The sequence below is a fragment of the Drosophila yakuba genome, chromosome 3R (genome assembly GCF_016746365.2).
Source record: "Drosophila yakuba strain Tai18E2 chromosome 3R, Prin_Dyak_Tai18E2_2.1, whole genome shotgun sequence".
Lineage (NCBI taxonomy): Eukaryota > Metazoa > Arthropoda > Insecta > Diptera > Drosophilidae > Drosophila > Drosophila yakuba.
In genome coordinates, this window is record NC_052530.2 from 11,387,812 (window position 1) to 11,402,972 (window position 15,161).

Here is a 15,161-nt window from a genome sequence, read left to right on the forward strand (position 1 = left end):
CAATCGCTATCGAAAGCTATCGGTTCTTTCGAATTGCGCGCCACACCGCCCCCACTTGTGATCGTTTTTTTTTAAATCACCAGTACTGACTAATATATTTACAAGTTTCAAGATTTGGCTACTAGCTAAGTTGAATGCTACAACTTTACATAATTAGATCGAATTTGTAATTAACCATTTAGCTGTAGAACTCATGTTGAGCCTCGTCCTTGCGGACGCTGGTCTTGTAACCCTTTTCGAAATCCTTGGCGTTGACTACATAGCGATTCTCGCGCACCGCATGCATTCCAGCCTCTTGGCAGATGGCATTGATATCTGCATTGGAGATCTTGTCCGGACGTGCAATTATGTCCTCCAGGTCCACATCCTCGCCCACATTCATTTTCGAGGTGATTGTGGTGAAGACCAAGCGCTTCTGGCGACGATCCGGCAATGGAAATTCAATTTTGCGATCCAAACGGCCGGGTCGCAATAAAGCTGGATCTAAGGTATCCGCACGATTGGTGGCCATAATAACTTTAATGTTGGTTGTCTCATCAAAGCCATCCATTTGGTTGAGTAGCTCCAGCAGGATGCGCTGCACCTCGCGATCCGCACCTGTCTGTGCATCGAAACGCCTGGTGGCAATCGCGTCGATCTCATCGATAAAGATAACCGAAGGAGAATTCTGCTTGGCCAGACGGAAAAGATCTCGCACCATGCGCGGCCCCTCGCCGAGGTATTTCTGAACGAACTCGGAGCCCACGACACGAATAAAGGATGCAGTTGTATGATGGGCTACCGCCTTGGCCAGCATGGTTTTACCACAGCCAGGTGGTCCAAAAAGGAGAACGCCGCGCGGGGGATCAATTCCTGAAAGAGAATTAGTGTAAATAATCTTTTAATATTGCTATTAACTTACCAATCTGCTTGTAGAGCTGGGCGTGGGTCAAGGGCAGCTCCACAGCCTCGCGTATCTCCTGTTTTTGCATATCCAAGCCTCCAATGTCCGAGTAGCTGACATCCGGCCTTTCCTCCGGCGATAGCATCGCTATGGTGCTGTCCGCCTCCGGCGGTACCAGATCGACCAGGCAATTGCTCTGCTTGTGTAGTGCAACCGAAGAGGACGGCTTCAATTGCTCCCTGTCGATGGTGGATAGCACTCGAACGTAATAATTGGAGCCGGTGGTGGAAGCCACTATGCCATTGTTTTCGTCCACCGCCTCCAGAAACTGACCAATGACCAGAGGCACGGCCTTAATGCGCTTCACTTCTTCCTGGGCGTGTATGAACTCCTTCTTCAGGTTGCGTTGCTCCTCCTTAATGTAATCCTCCTGCACCTGGATGAGCTCCAGCTCCATTTGGAGCTTCTTGTAGAGAACATACAGATCATGCGGATCCAGTCCATCGTACTTCTGCAGCGACTTCTGGTGAAACTCGGCAATTTCCTCCTTCAACAAGCGCATTTTCGTCTTATCCCTGTAAGTATTCGATTCGAAAGGAAAGGCAATGACAAGAATTTTCAAAAGCTAAAGCAGGGTGGCGAAATGTTATCGATAACCGTTATTCAGCTATCAAAGGTATGGGAATGGCAATACTAGAAACGGCTACACGTCATGGGCGTAACTAAAAACATTTACTTAACACTTATTTTATATATTGATTTATTTTATTTAGAAACCGTATCTTATAAATAACCGTCCCTATAAATTAGTTATCCCCCTTGGCGCCTTTTCGCGTCGCCACGTGAATGGCAATCAGCTGTTGCACCGACCTGTTGTTTTTATTGGACTTGCTTTTGTTGTGGTTGATTTTCTGCCTCCGACGTGGAGCGATCTATTTATATATCTATTTTGGTTTATTTTGGAACCACCACATATTCTCTTCAGCATAGGAAAAATATATATGCCCAAGCATTGGCACTTTCTGTGAAACCATTAAACACTTACTCAAAGAACGACTGCTAGATATTGACGTTGTGCAACGCCGGCTCTGATTGGGAAATCCTCGTCAGATTCAATCGGCCAGAAATTTATAGATTTTTCATCGGACAAGAACATATTAATATCGGTGTCAAAACAATTATGGCCATTATGTAACGCCCCGATTCCTGTCCAGCACACTTTGCACACCAGCGACACCCAAAGGCCGACCAATCGCCTACACCATGGACATCCTAATCTTTCTGACGGCGGCGGCCCACTTGGTCTACACGCCCTTTACGAAAGTGGAGGAGAGCTTCAATCTCCAGGCCATGCACGACATCTTATATCTGCGGAACAACTTTACGCAGGTGGAAGACACAAGTTCCCTAAATCTCTTGCCAGATCACTAATGTTTTGCTGCATTGCAGTACGATCACCATGACTATCCGGGCGTGGTTCCACGCACCTTTATCGGTCCGCTGGTGGTGTCCATGATCTCTGCCCCGTTCGTCCTTCTCTTCGAGACCCTCAGCATCAACAAGTTCTGGGCCCAATATGTAGGTAAAATCAGCATTTCAACTACCTATTTCAGTATGTTAATCCATTGTGTACCCCTTAGTGCGTCTCGTGCTAGCTGGAGCCATATCTGTGGCCTGGAACAATCTACGGCAGGCGGTGACAAAGATTTACGGAGTTGAGGTCCGTCTGTGGTTCACAGCCATCACGATTACGCAGTTCCACTTCATGTTCTACATGACTCGGCCTCTGCCCAATATCTTTGCACTGCCGATGGGTAAGTCGATAAGACGCTGCCTGCTATGTTCCCAATATTATTGGACTTCTCGTTGCAGTGCTCTTTGCCATTGCCTATTGGCTGCGCGACCAGCACAAGCCATTCATCATCTGCTCTGGCATATCCATCCTCGTCTTTCGATCCGAGTTGGCGTTATTTTTGGGTATTTTGCTGGTGGTGAGCCTCCTACGGCGAACAGTCTCTATTGACGGGTGAGATTATCTATCAATCATAACATACTATTTAATACAAATTTTTGTATAAATAGGCTACTCAAAGTTGCTGTGCCGGCGGGCGTCTGCATTTTGGCCGCCACAGTGCTAGTGGACTCGTTCTTTTGGCGCCGCCTCCTTTGGCCCGAGGGAGAGGTGCTATGGTACAACACCATACTCAACAAGAGCTCCAACTGGGGCACTTCGCCCTTTCTATGGTACTTTTACTCCGCCCTGCCACGTGCCATGGGTGCATCGCTGGTGCTTGTACCCATCGGCGTCACATTGGAGCCACGTATTCGGCCATTGGTCTTGTCAGCTCTTCTCTTTGTCCTGTTGTACTCCATTCTGCCCCACAAGGAGCTGCGTTTCATCATCTACGTGTTTCCAGTTCTCAACATTGCTGCAGCTTGCGCATGCCAGCGAATGTAACTATTCACTTATATAATTTATGAGATGAATTCTATTAACAATTTGTTTCCTCGTTTAGTTGGATGAATAGCGCCAAGTCAACGTGGCATAGCTTCCTGGCGCTCGCCTGTGGGGCCCATCTCCTGTTAAATGTATTTATGACGGTCTTTTTACTTGTCATTTCGGGCACTAACTATCCGGGCGGAGCTGCCCTATCCCGATTGCATCGCTTGGAAGCTGGTAGCTATAATGTCTCCGTTCATATTTCCAACTTGGCCGCCCAGAGCGGCGTGTCGCGTTTTATGGAAATAAATAATGACTGGACTTACAGCAAGGACGAGACAATGAACTACACCCAAGCGGATTTGGACGCATACACACATCTTTTGGTGGAGGCGAAAAACAAGCAAAACACTGAACTATGGGCATCGCTCCAAAACGACTTCGATACGCTGGAGTTTGTAGATTGCTTCAACAGCATTGGCATTCAATACAATTCTCTGCTGCCGGTGCGAATTAAAACGAAGCCTTGCATCGGTATACTAAAAAAGAGACAAGTGCCTCCAAAAGAGGAATCAAAAACAAAAGAGAAAAAACCTAAAACTAAGGCATCCCCGGTTGAAAAAGAAACGCTATTACCTCATGTGAAAGATGTTCCAATAGTGATAGCAGATACGAAAATGAAATCCAAGCTACAAGTCGAACCGGATGATGATGATGGCATCGTGGCAACTGTGGAGGAGATGTCGCTAGAACTTGAAACGGATATTGAACCTCAAGCTGGGGCAGAGACCATCGAAGCGCCCTTAAAGGAGATCAACTTCCAGGAGCTGCGAACCCTCGCGTTGGGACAGGCAACCAAGAAGTCGAGAGCAGCCACCAAGATGAAGATTCGACAAATTATTGAGCAGCACTACCGGGCCAAGGGCAAACAAATCGAAAACGACTCCGCAGAGACCCACAAAACCCAAGGACGAGCTGGATTACGGCAGTCCGTAAAGTCCATCATAAAGCAGGAGAAGATCAAGGAAATGATCGAACAGATTGCCACGATGGATCTGACACGCATGTGCGATTTGGAAAAGACATCGACTAAAGATTGCTTAAAACAGGTCATTGACAAAATAGATGACAGCGAGGTTTTGAAATCCAAATGACAAAACGTATCATACGTTAAACAGTTTTTTAAATTAAAATAAGAGTTTGTTAACGGCACAGTTGTAAAAATTTAAAATAAAAACAAGAATGAAAGCGAGTATTGGCAATAAATGTTGAATGCCTATGGCTATGCTTTGAAAGAATGTTAGGGTTTCAAATACCGCGGACAAAACGCACCCGAATCACATCCAAACCGCGCTTAAGTCGCCTCAAGTCGCATCCAACCCGCGTTCACCTCAAATCGCCTTTAAGCCGCGCCTAATCGCGCATAATTGGCCATTAACGCACACAAACCGCTCCCATACTAAACACCAATTGCCAAATATAGAGTATGACAAATGACGTCACGTAGGACATTTTCTTTGCTGCTCAAAATTAAATCATATAAATTAAATTATAGAGTATTAAACATGACGTCATATGTGTAGAACATGCCATTGGTAATATCGTAATTTTCCCATCTCTAGCGTGAACGCCATATGTGTAAATAAGCAGTGGTGGAAACAAACCAAAATCTAAATTATAAAATTTCGCAGGAAGCTGTTTGTTATCTTTATAAAAGGTGTGATAAGCCAGCCAGCAATTTCAAATTGCGCTGCAGGTGTACCCACACTAAACTAATCCTCCCAGTGGCGCTTTCCACAGCCAAACCCCTAACACGTATCCAACCACCAGCAATCATATGTTTTCTTATCACCTTCAGGTTGACCTCAGGCGCAGTACGTCGATTCTTGGAAGGAGAACAGTGCGCTAAAATGGAGCTGACTGGATGGGTGAAGAACTACGGCTGGGGCCGCAAGGGAATTAGCTCGGCGGTGGCCCAGCTGGCCATGGCCAATGATCCGGACTTTCGGCTAAACGAGGAGGAGACCTACGCGGAAATGTGGATGGGCACGCATGTGTGCGGCGTTTCCGTGGTCAAGGAAACCGGCGAGACTCTGGACCGGGTGCTGAAGAAAGACCTTTCATATCTGTTCAAGGTACTCAGCATCAACAAGGCGCTAAGCATCCAGGTCCATCCGAACAAGTGCGAAGCGGAGCGACTGCACAAGGAGCGGCCGGATATCTACAAGGATCCCAATCACAAGCCGGAACTGGCCATTGCCCTCACGCCGTTTCTGGCCCTCGTGGGTTTTATGTCAGCTGAAGACATCAGGGACTACATCGATGAGTTCCAGCCGCTGAGCAAACTCATTGGCAAGGAGGCTGTGGATCAGCTCCACGACTCGACCGATGCGGAAAGCGTTAAGTGGTGCTACGAGAAACTGATGAAGACCGAGGAGTCGGTGATAGCCAAGTGCATCAGTGAAATTGCGAAGGATTACCAAAAAGGTGAGTCAATCTGTGCACACTTACGAATATAAACTTACCCTCAGTCCTTTTAAACAGAACTGAAATCCAACGATCTACTGGAGGTGTTCACCAAGGTCAACAAAGACTTCCCCGGCGATGTAGGCGTACTGTCCCTGTTCTTCCTCAACCTCATCCGCCTGCAGCCTGGTCAGGCTATCTACTTGGGCGCGAACGAGATTCACGCCTACCTGGACGGCGACTGCGTGGAGTGCATGGCCTGCTCGGACAATGTGATACGGGCGGGCCTTACACCCAAGTACAAGGATGTGGACCAGCTGCTGGAATCGGTGATCTTCGAAAGTTCGTACAAAGATCGCAAGGAATTCATTCCGTACCGCATAGATGGGCAGGTCCAGGTCTATATTCCACCAGTAACTGATTTCGCCGTGATAAATGTAAACATTGAACACTCGCTGGAGTCGTACAAGCTTGAGATCCAAGCCTTTGGGTCCATAATGATTGTCCTGAAGGGATCCCGCATTTTGAAACTGAAAACCCAGCAAGGAGATAAGGAGATTTTGGTAACCCGCGGCAGCATTGTGTACATTCCCGTCGAGGCAGCACCGGAAATCGAGTTCGCCAAGTCCGACGATTGCGATGAGGACTTCAGCGGCTACATAGCAACCAGCAACTACTTTCGAGTGCCGTAAAATTCTCAGTTAATCTAAATTTTTTGTACAGTGCAATAAAACCATTAACACGTTTTGGTGGTGAATTAATTTATTTATAATTACTTGCAATTAAGAGCTAAGAATGTAAGCTAAAGTGGCAATAGTAGCGATAAATAAGTTATCTAATCAATTGGCTATACTCGTTCCATGGTACATTTAATAATTAACGAGAAATATCTTGCGCACAAACAGGTAGTTTCTTAATTATTTGCGAATATTGCAACCAACAATTTCATGTACTTAAGCTAGAGCTACGAAACTCGATCGGTTACATTCACTGGGGATAAAGTATTCATACGTACGAAGCAAGAGGTTCGAGTGCAAATCTAGAATAATTCAATAGAATCTGTGCTTGGACTACTGGGCCTACGAAAATACCCAGATATATGGCCTACTTAAAAAGGGTTAACAATGGAGAACATAAAATTGGCTACCATATACCGGCTACCCGTCTTTGTTTGGTTGTTGGTGCCCGTGCGGGATGCGGTGGTTCTACGAATTGTAAATACATCAATTCACATTTATCCATCTCAGCAGCAGTTGCTTGATTTGATTTCACAAAGTTTGGTAAAATGCTCAAAAAGTTTGTACCAAAAACAGAGTACATCATACGGTAAATCTCATAATAAAATTGTTTCCGGCGCCTTTCGGTTGCCATTTGTACACGAGTGTAGTAATAGTAAGTAGTTAGTATGTTGGTTCGCATATATATAGTTGTAGAAAGTAGTAGTTAGTTCATCGGCTCGACGGCTCGAAGTTCTTTTAAGTAGATGGGTCTGTTACGCTCGCGTTTGCCAGGAGTAGTTGCCACTACTTGTATATGTGTATAATATATGGTATAAATAACGCAATAACACCAGCTACGGTTTGTGCCCACAACATTGGTTCCTTTCCGTAACAATATTGAAATGGAGGTGTCTGACTATCGTGTTTCGCTATTGATTCGGGACGTGACCGTTGTGCATATTTAACTCTTGAGCAGATTGTTGGCGCGCTTGTTAACGCCATCCATGCGAATGTTGTTGGCATCGCCCTTGGCATTGATGCGGTCCACCTGCTTGTTTTGGTTCTCCAGCTCGGAGCCCATGTCCAGGGCCATGTTGCGCAGGTTGCCCAGCATGGAGTTCACCTGTCCCAGATTCTCGTCCATCTCGTCCTCGCGTGCATCGTTTGTGATCCTGGCCACATAGCCGGACTGCGGCGGAGCACCCATTCCGCCGCGTTCCCGCTCATCGATGACCCTTTGCGGCTGGCTGGCCACGATTTTGCCATCGTCATTGGCCTTCCAAGCGCTCTCGCCGTCGTCCTTGATGTTCACCTTCTTCCAGGGCAGCACACAGATACCGCAGCACTTCTCCATGCCACTCAAGTTCTTCTCCGCCTCCCTCATGTCCGCGTTGATCCGGTCCATGCCCTCCTCAATTCGGTCCAGCTGCTCGCCCTGGTCATCCAAGGCCACTAGCGTGCGGATTCCAGCCTCCTTGCTCTCGTCCATGAGCGCTAGCATACGACGCGTGCTCTCCAGGGATTCATCGGCCACCTGGCCGGACTTGAATTGCAGCTCCTGGAGCTCCGTGCGGGGCTCGGCATTCTCTACGGCGGCCATTTCGAAACTATATAGCTGGAGGTTGGGTGCTGAAGAAATTTGGTGAGATCACTTGAACACTTAGCAAGTGGTTGCGAGGCAAGAAGACTGTCTTGTTGTTTTTGGGTGGGGAAATCTGGCCAGTGACTCACACTCGCGAGATGAAAAACTACCCTTTGTGCTGGTTCGGTGTGTGACTTCGGTGGATATGTTATTGGGGCGGGGCTAAGCTCGTTTGTGCTCTATACGTAGGAACTTATTCACAAGTTTTAATAATTTATTTGCTTAAGTATGAATTTTCACACCACACAACAATTCGCCAATTTGTATACTAGAGCTGCAAAAAAATCGATGTCAACATCGATGCAGTTTTCGATAGGCGATGTTTGGGAGTGTTCACACTGTTCAATATTGCATTAAGGTTTAGTGCATTGAACAAAATAAATCTTAATAAGCTATCAACTATTTATTAGGAAATTACAACGATGTAATTATGAATTACGAAATAGGATTTGGCTTAAATTGTAATATTAAATCTGAATTTAAAAGTAGTTTTTCTATGCAGAAACCAGAGTACCAGTGTGGCCGAAGACTACTTTTTTATCTAAGCCATGAACCCTGGCTGGAGTCCATAACCCATAATTGTTTGATATATCTACGAATATTTCCAATCTAGTCACTGTAAGCTCTCAACTCGTCTTATGGAAAAATAAATTGTTTAATTTTACTAAAGTTTTCTCCGTGCTAACATCAATTTTTATGCAGTGAATAGTTTTTTAATACTTCCAGGCCACGATTTCTCTACGACGCCGTTGCGATCACCGTTGCGCGCGCAGTGTTGAAAAGTGTGTTTGAAATATTAACGCTTTGTTTTTTCGGTACAGCGTCGGTCTTCAGCTGCTCGAATTTTCCTTAATTACTTCTGTTTATTAATTCTGATTTCCTTGTGGCCAATTGGGCATAGCATATACTTAGTCATGGACGATTCGCGCAGATCGATGGCGGGCAAGGTAAGTGTATTGGTGGTTTCGGATGGTGTTGCTTCCATTTCCCGGGAAAAGAAATTTCGGAACATTATCCCATTTTCATTGCTTAAAAAATAGTCGCACTTCCAGCAGATCGATTCCCGGTGCTCAACGATGGCGACCAACGATGAGAGCGTCTCCATGTATTTATCCTTTGACGCGGAGGACACTCTGTCCAATGCCAAGTGGCAGTCGGCGCTGGTCACCCAGAGCAGCCAGTTCCTGGAGGTGCATACCAGCAAGATGGAGGTACAGACAGATGACAAGGACCTCAGGCGCACTGTCCTGAAGGATCTACAGCAGTTGACCATCGGAGAACCGGAACAAAATTCGCCACTTCGTCCATTTGACAAGAGCATTCTCAACCGGCACAATGCCTTGTGCTCCACTCCCTCAAAGGACAATGCCTCTGCAGACACGCAGCCACCACAGATCTTGAACATGGATCTGACCCAAATTGACGACAAGGAGAATACCCACCCAGAGGGAGATAATCACACTGGCGGCGATAACTCGACATTGTCCAGTTCGGTGGACGTGACCGCCAATACGGTCAAGGCCAATACCCTAAAAACCGACGACGCTACCATGGACAATGTATCCTTGCAGGAGGCTCCCAAGACCCCAGCTCCCAGCCAAGTCTATCCCTTGAGTGCAAATGTAGTGCTAGAGAATATAACCGAAGGTGAGTTTATACTTTTAAAATATGATTTCTTCTATAAACATATACATTTACAGTATCCAACGAAGGAGTATCCATGCTGGTCTCGCCCGGAGAGGTCGAAAAAAATGAGGTCGCCCAGGTCAACGAGGTAGTAAACGAAGTCTCCGAGCTGATTGCCAAAGCTCTGAAGATCTCCGCTGATTCTGTGAAGCCATCAGCCTCCAAATTAAAAGTCGAGGTGGGCAAAAAGAGGCAGTCTATGACCTCCGCTTATTCGGGGGCCCTACCTCGCCCTCGTCGCTCCTTACTGCCAACCACTACTACAGAGACGCGCACCTACTCCTTCAAGCAACGTATGTCGGTGGTGGTCAAGACTACGCTCAACAGCCCAGCTCGCAAGCTGAGTGTCGGCGGCGGTCTGGCGGTAAGCCGCCGCAGCTGCTTGCCCGTCTCCAAGCTAACAAAGGGCAGCAACAGAAAGTCGCTCGCTGCGTCCAGCGGGCGTACGCCCGAGAAGATCACCTCAAAGCCGGCCAAGTTATCGGCAAGAAGCATTCCAGACACGATCTTTAACTGCAAGCATTGTGGCGCAACCTTTCGAGTGAAGTCACTGCTTGATATGCATATGCGTATGCACGACCTGGTTGACAACGGATCCAAGAGCCTAAAGCGTCAGAACACCCATCCGGTTGCTGCGGGAGTATCGAAGAATCGCTGCAAATTCTGCGATAAGAACTTCGCACTGGAACGTGCTTTGCACATCCATCTAATGCAGAACTGCGACAAGATACCGCCGTCCGAGAAGCGCAAGCTGCAGTTCACCGAGCTGAACCACGAAAAGAAGGCCCAGCTGCCAAAAATCGGTGTCACCAGTGGGACTAACCAGCCCATTACAATGCCCCAGAAGCCACAGCAACGAATGAGCACCATTCCAAAATGGGGTAATAATTGATAAAACGGCAAGCATGCTTATGAAGAAACTCGAAAATACCATAAAGAATTCAAACAGCTCATGTAAAAACACTTTTTGTGTATGAGTTTCTTTTAAAGAGTGCTACCTAAAATATTTGTTCCAAGCACTTAAACTATTCTTTTTAATTTCCCAGCTCCCTCGAACGGAACCCAGTCCATGGCTCCACCGAGCGTAAAGAAAGTTCCCAAGAGCGTTGCACATGCAGGTGTATACCGCACTCCCACAAAGACTGTGCCCTGCCACATCTGCAAGCAGTCCTTCAAGAGCATACTTGAGTTTACAAACCACAGCCTGACAGTGCATACAAAAAACCAGCTAAAAGACCAGAAGATGACCGCCGTAGAGGACGCACAGAGTGCTCAGGATTAAATCAAACGATTCGTGTGTAGCCTAGTCTATGTCTAAGTAAAATGTACTTTAATCTCTCCCAGTTTAAATGCACGTTTACGTAATCACTTGCTCTTCTTTTCGGGCGGTGGCTTCATATCCACACCCTCGGTTTTGATATCCAGAGGTCCCGTGGCGTTGTTCATTTCGGAGGCATTACCAGCTGCGTTCAGTTCATCGCCTGCTGGTGGGGGCTGCTGGAGATTCTGCAGCATAGGCGGTATTGGTGGGGGAAATTTACGCAAGAGCTCTGCCAGTAGCATGTCCACACGCTGCTTCTGGAACAGCGTGCCGCTATTCTCATCCTTCGCTGAGTTGGAGTCCTTTTTATCTGACTTGGACTTATCTGACACTAGAAGTGGTTAAAATTTGGTTCATTAGCAAACCATTATAATACTAAGGAGCATTTACGTACAAACTTTGTTGGAAGAAAAGTCCCACGTGTAACCCTTGTTTGGATGGTACCGGGCATAGCTGCTAGCCTCCTCGAAAGCGGATTGCAGGTTCACCACGGTGTTGAGCTGCAAAACAGGCGATTAACCAAATGAATCGGTTTTCCCACAGGGGCTACTCACTATGCGGGCATTGATGACGTTGGCAAGATCCGGCGCCTTGTAGACGGTGCCTCCGATGATGTAGTAGTCGGCTATCGGCGTGGCCTCCGAGGGATTATGTCGGTGTTGCTTGCGGATCACATAAAGAATGGGCTCTGCCACGTGCAGCAGGATGTATTCCAGACCGATCATGTTACTAAACGATAACTGCGATTAAATTGAGTCACAATAAAAGGCAGGACACCTACTGCAGGTGCTCCGGACCAAGGCGCTGCATCCGAACTGTCTCGTTGTTGCACATGTGATCGTAGAAGGGATTCGACTTGCGGCAGAAGTAATCCATGACGGTCTGCGGACTAAGGGTGGCCATCATCTGGGTGTCGTGCCAGGAGAGGCGCAGATGGTCATTGGTCATCTGTCTGCTGGCCATTTTGGATGTGGATGCACGTGCGCCTTATTGGGATTGGGCGGTGGGAAGTGGCTGCAATGCTTTATCGCTTGGCAATGACCACGACTAATTTGTGGGTCAATGGCGTTGAGAGAGCTTCTTTTTCCTATTCCTATTCCTAGCGATCGCTTTGTTTACAAGCTATTTTCGGCCGCACGCTGACGATTGGAAACTGTCGCTGGCAGTTTTTTGATTTATTTGTTGTGTAATAATTAATTTAGCAAGCCGTGGTGCACGCTGCTCTCGCTCGGCCAACTCCACGTTACTACTGTAAGTGTTTTGCTAATTTACTGTCCTTTGTGGCGAGCTCTTATTGTGTTTTCTATCTGTGAAGTGCCGTGCGCTCGCTAAAAAACCGATTTGTTTGTTATTTTCGCTTGGTGGACTGCTCGCGCTACGCAACACTGCTGCCAGTTGACCCGTGTTGTACAGTGTGTGCGCTACGCTAGGTGGCAACGCTTTGTTTGGGGCAGAGAAGAAGAAGCAGCAGGGGCAGCGTCTGCGAAAAAGTTTAAAAATAAACAAATTCCGTTTTAAATCCAACTGATATTCAACTTTCCGGGCGCGCAGTCCAATCGTAGCAGTCCACACACATACACACTAGAGAATCAGTTTCTAAAGCGAAATTTGTGCTCTCGCACGGAACTTGGCCCATTTCTTCGCGACTCAATATCATAATTGGGAATCATATCAGTTCGTTCTGTTCACTTCGTCGTGGCGCACGGGATCCAGACGCCCAGCAGCGCACAGCTCTCGCAATGGTAACCACCCAGCAATTATCTCACCAACTAGCAAATCAATAAGAACTCCAGAACCCGTGTACATTGATTCACCCACATAGCAATGCCACCACCCACTCATCCGTGTACATAGTTCTGAACATTACATATATACAAGCGCCAGTCTAGGTCGTACGATTCTCGGCCAGGCAGATATATGTGTATGAAAATGTTCTTTTTTTACGCCTCACCTTGATTTTCAACTATAAGATCGTGCGTGTATGTCTGTGCTGTTTCCATGGCTGCCAATCTTTGTTTATTCCACCTGAGATGCGTTTATTGCAAGTCCCGTGTAAATAACCGCCTAAGTGTTATGTGTGCCAGGATCAGTGTTGGGAAGGCCACGAGCGTTGGGTACCTAGCTTAGGTACAAGGCAGTTTCAAAAATATATATAGTACTAGCGTCATGCCAAATTCAAAATATTTGAAATTCAACCAAATTTTAAGTCTGCTGATAATAAGTGCATCATGTAAATATAAAAAGTATTTATTAATCAGTTATATGGTTAAGGCAACTGAAGTTAGGTGGAAGTATTGCCCCAACACTGGTCAGAATGAACTTCGTTCCGAAACGACTCAATTCTGTTCTTTTCTAGATTGTCACACACTTTATAGGCGGATCCCTTCCAGATCCGAGGCACAGTCCGTTTCAGCAATATGCGCTACATAAAGCCGGAGCCGTACTATGAAGTAATCGAGCAGCAAACCCACTCTCTTACAGCCTCTGAACCAAAGCCCAAAACTCAGACATACTAACCATCTACCATTTGCAGGGGCTTCCTCCATTTAATGTCAGCGGCAGCCCTTTCAATGTGGTACCCATTCACAACTACCCGGAGCTTATGAAGGACACCTGCGCCCTGATCAACGCCGAGTGGCCGCGATCAGAAACGGCACGCATGCGCTCCCTGGAGGCCTCCTGTGACAGCCTGCCCTGCAGCCTGGTGCTGACCACCGAGGGAATGTGCCGCGTGATCGCTCACCTCAAGCTCAGCCCGATCAACTCCAAGAAGAAGGCTTGCTTCGTGGAGTCCGTGGTGGTAGACAAGCGGCATCGCGGTCAAGGATTTGGCAAGCTGATCATGAAGTTTGCCGAGGACTATTGCCGCGTGGTGCTAGACCTCAAGACCATCTATCTGTCCACCATCGACCAGGATGGGTTCTACGAGCGCATCGGTTACGAGTACTGCGCACCCATCACAATGTACGGGCCGCGTCACTGCGAGCTGCCCAGTTTGCAAAATGCCAAAAAGAAATACATGAAGAAGGTCTTATAGACTTCAACGCCAGTAGTAGTGGGCTTGGCTAAATTGGGCCAGCCCGATCAGACAGTGGCAGTGAACTAGTCAAATTGGCAAACGCTTGAAATTCTTTACGGGTTTTACCTGCCAGCAGCTGCTCCGAGCCATAACCTGTGGATGCCAGGCAGTCTGCCAAGTGCATGTGTGATTGCCTCCTTAGCTCTGGCAATGCAAAGCGGCTAAAGCTTTTGATTCCATTACACCGATAAGCCAACCCATTCACCAAGCGCTTGTGTTGATTTTTAAATATTACTTTCCGCATGTATTTTTTAAACTTTTTGGTTCTTTTTGTATGACAAAAGTGGCCGGGCTGTTCGGTACATCTATAAGGCTAATGTTAACCTAATCCATACTGTTTAGCAATTATAATTTGTTATAGTTTTGCTCAAGTGTGTGCATAATTGCTCCTAGACGGAAAATCTACCTGCCTGCAATGATGATTATGCATATGATTATGAAAATAAGAAGCTCAAGTATCTTCCAACGAAACATAGCAAATAGACATATCGAGCCTTAGCATTAAGCACTCAACCAAGGGCAATAACTTCCAATAAAACGTGTAGCAATTTAAGTTACCATCATTCTTGTTCCTGGGCGGAAGTGGCGACAACGGAAACGCGCGTCTGGCAGCATGAGCGATGCACTGCATCCATTTGGCCGCACATGACAAGTTCAAGTTCACGGCGGCGACGTCTATAGATTGATGTTATTTTTGCGCAGCCAAATTTGACGGGGGCTCGGTGCCCAAATGGTTAATGCCCGCCCAGCAAACGTAATGCTTTGTTACAGAAATAACCCGCAGTGATGTAAGGCACACAGAGATCTCTCTCCGCTGCCAAAAATCTCTCTGAATGGGACCATGCATCCGTTGACTATGACTTGGGTGTGACGCCTCTCGCGCCTCTCCGACAGCGGAAGCTGTTGATCGCTGCTGGCTTGCCCG

General features: G+C 47.0%; 7 protein-coding genes across 11 annotated transcripts; 4 read left to right on the forward strand and 3 right to left on the reverse strand.

Moving 5' to 3' along the window:
• Window positions 1-64: 64 nt before the first annotated feature.
• On the reverse strand, window positions 65-1,551 carry LOC6536423 (26S proteasome regulatory subunit 6B). The gene is made up of 2 exons (XM_002096969.4): window positions 902-1,551; window positions 65-852 (listed from the first exon to the last, which is right to left on the reverse strand). The coding sequence occupies exons 1-2, from the start codon at window positions 1,443-1,445 to the stop codon at window positions 179-181; spliced, it is 1,218 nt and encodes a 405-aa protein (XP_002097005.2). The 5' UTR covers window positions 1,446-1,551; the 3' UTR covers window positions 65-178.
• A 213-nt stretch (window positions 1,552-1,764) lies between these two features.
• Window positions 1,765-4,589, forward strand: LOC6536424 (probable Dol-P-Man:Man(7)GlcNAc(2)-PP-Dol alpha-1,6-mannosyltransferase). The gene is made up of 6 exons (XM_002096970.4): window positions 1,765-2,272; window positions 2,333-2,465; window positions 2,524-2,697; window positions 2,756-2,909; window positions 2,966-3,337; window positions 3,400-4,589. The coding sequence occupies exons 1-6, from the start codon at window positions 2,147-2,149 to the stop codon at window positions 4,475-4,477; spliced, it is 2,037 nt and encodes a 678-aa protein (XP_002097006.1). The 5' UTR covers window positions 1,765-2,146; the 3' UTR covers window positions 4,478-4,589.
• Window positions 4,590-4,902: 313 nt separating this feature from the next.
• On the forward strand, window positions 4,903-6,546 carry LOC6536425 (mannose-6-phosphate isomerase). Its single transcript, XM_002096971.4, has 3 exons — window positions 4,903-5,040; window positions 5,182-5,810; window positions 5,868-6,546. The coding sequence occupies exons 2-3, from the start codon at window positions 5,234-5,236 to the stop codon at window positions 6,479-6,481; spliced, it is 1,191 nt and encodes a 396-aa protein (XP_002097007.1). The 5' UTR covers window positions 4,903-5,040; window positions 5,182-5,233; the 3' UTR covers window positions 6,482-6,546.
• LOC6536426 (synaptosomal-associated protein 25) lies at window positions 6,534-8,424 on the reverse strand. Its single transcript, XM_002096972.3, has one exon. It carries the CDS (start codon window positions 8,106-8,108, stop codon window positions 7,470-7,472), a length of 639 nt encoding a protein of 212 aa, XP_002097008.1. The 5' UTR covers window positions 8,109-8,424; the 3' UTR covers window positions 6,534-7,469.
• Window positions 8,425-8,837: 413 nt separating this feature from the next.
• LOC6536427 lies at window positions 8,838-11,204 on the forward strand. Of its 3 annotated transcripts, none has more exons than XM_002096973.3 (4): window positions 8,838-9,097; window positions 9,191-9,797; window positions 9,851-10,717; window positions 10,883-11,204. In XM_002096973.3, exons 1-4 carry the CDS (start codon window positions 9,065-9,067, stop codon window positions 11,116-11,118), a joined length of 1,743 nt encoding a protein of 580 aa, XP_002097009.3. In that variant the 5' UTR covers window positions 8,838-9,064; the 3' UTR covers window positions 11,119-11,204. The 3 variants fall into 3 exon arrangements, with proteins under 3 accessions (XP_002097009.3, XP_039231191.1, XP_039231190.1); XM_039375257.1 differs by having other exon boundaries at window positions 9,206-9,797; XM_039375256.1 differs by having other exon boundaries at window positions 8,839-9,097; window positions 9,203-9,797.
• On the reverse strand, window positions 11,128-12,521 carry LOC6536429 (mediator of RNA polymerase II transcription subunit 6). Its single transcript, XM_002096975.4, has 4 exons — window positions 11,939-12,521; window positions 11,712-11,886; window positions 11,552-11,657; window positions 11,128-11,488 (listed from the first exon to the last, which is right to left on the reverse strand). The coding sequence occupies exons 1-4, from the start codon at window positions 12,118-12,120 to the stop codon at window positions 11,202-11,204; spliced, it is 750 nt and encodes a 249-aa protein (XP_002097011.1). The 5' UTR covers window positions 12,121-12,521; the 3' UTR covers window positions 11,128-11,201.
• An 85-nt stretch (window positions 12,522-12,606) lies between these two features.
• On the forward strand, window positions 12,607-14,789 carry LOC6536430 (N-alpha-acetyltransferase 80). 3 transcript variants are annotated; one of them, XM_015192258.2, is made up of 3 exons: window positions 12,607-12,899; window positions 13,514-13,607; window positions 13,691-14,789. In XM_015192258.2, exons 2-3 carry the CDS (start codon window positions 13,575-13,577, stop codon window positions 14,192-14,194), a joined length of 537 nt encoding a protein of 178 aa, XP_015047744.1. In that variant the 5' UTR covers window positions 12,607-12,899; window positions 13,514-13,574; the 3' UTR covers window positions 14,195-14,789. The 3 variants fall into 3 exon arrangements, with proteins under 3 accessions (XP_015047744.1, XP_015047745.1, XP_002097012.1); XM_002096976.3 differs by lacking the exon at window positions 12,607-12,899 and adding an exon at window positions 13,372-13,387; XM_015192259.2 differs by lacking the exon at window positions 13,514-13,607 and having other exon boundaries at window positions 12,611-12,899.
• Window positions 14,790-15,161: the final 372 nt, after the last annotated feature.

Excerpts from the sequence above, each read along its gene's own strand:
- LOC6536423 (XM_002096969.4), bottom strand. The coding sequence starts at position 1,445 with ATGCGCTTGTTGAAGGAGGAAATTGCCGAGTTTCACCAGAAGTCGCTG. Across the intron at positions 853-901 it reads CCAGCTCTACAAGCAGATTG|GAATTGATCCCCCGCGCGGC; the intron begins GTAAGTTAATAG and ends ATTCTCTTTCAG.
- LOC6536424 (XM_002096970.4), top strand. The coding sequence starts at position 2,147 with ATGGACATCCTAATCTTTCTGACGGCGGCGGCCCACTTGGTCTACACG. Across the intron at positions 2,466-2,523 it reads GTTCTGGGCCCAATATGTAG|TGCGTCTCGTGCTAGCTGGA; the intron begins GTAAAATCAGCA and ends TGTACCCCTTAG. Across the intron at positions 2,910-2,965 it reads CGAACAGTCTCTATTGACGG|GCTACTCAAAGTTGCTGTGC; the intron begins GTGAGATTATCT and ends TTGTATAAATAG.
- LOC6536425 (XM_002096971.4), top strand. The coding sequence starts at position 5,234 with ATGGAGCTGACTGGATGGGTGAAGAACTACGGCTGGGGCCGCAAGGGA. Across the intron at positions 5,811-5,867 it reads TGCGAAGGATTACCAAAAAG|AACTGAAATCCAACGATCTA; the intron begins GTGAGTCAATCT and ends CCTTTTAAACAG.
- LOC6536426 (XM_002096972.3), bottom strand. The coding sequence starts at position 8,108 with ATGGCCGCCGTAGAGAATGCCGAGCCCCGCACGGAGCTCCAGGAGCTG.
- LOC6536427 (XM_002096973.3), top strand. The coding sequence starts at position 9,065 with ATGGACGATTCGCGCAGATCGATGGCGGGCAAG. Across the intron at positions 9,098-9,190 it reads GCAGATCGATGGCGGGCAAG|TCGCACTTCCAGCAGATCGA; the intron begins GTAAGTGTATTG and ends CTTAAAAAATAG. Across the intron at positions 9,798-9,850 it reads GCTAGAGAATATAACCGAAG|TATCCAACGAAGGAGTATCC; the intron begins GTGAGTTTATAC and ends ATACATTTACAG.
- LOC6536429 (XM_002096975.4), bottom strand. The coding sequence starts at position 12,120 with ATGGCCAGCAGACAGATGACCAATGACCATCTGCGCCTCTCCTGGCAC. Across the intron at positions 11,887-11,938 it reads CTTGGTCCGGAGCACCTGCA|TAACATGATCGGTCTGGAAT; the intron begins GTAGGTGTCCTG and ends GTTATCGTTTAG. Across the intron at positions 11,489-11,551 it reads CTTTTCTTCCAACAAAGTTT|TGTCAGATAAGTCCAAGTCA; the intron begins GTACGTAAATGC and ends AACCACTTCTAG.
- LOC6536430 (XM_015192258.2), top strand. The coding sequence starts at position 13,575 with ATGCGCTACATAAAGCCGGAGCCGTACTATGAA. Across the intron at positions 13,608-13,690 it reads AGCCGGAGCCGTACTATGAA|GGGCTTCCTCCATTTAATGT; the intron begins GTAATCGAGCAG and ends TACCATTTGCAG.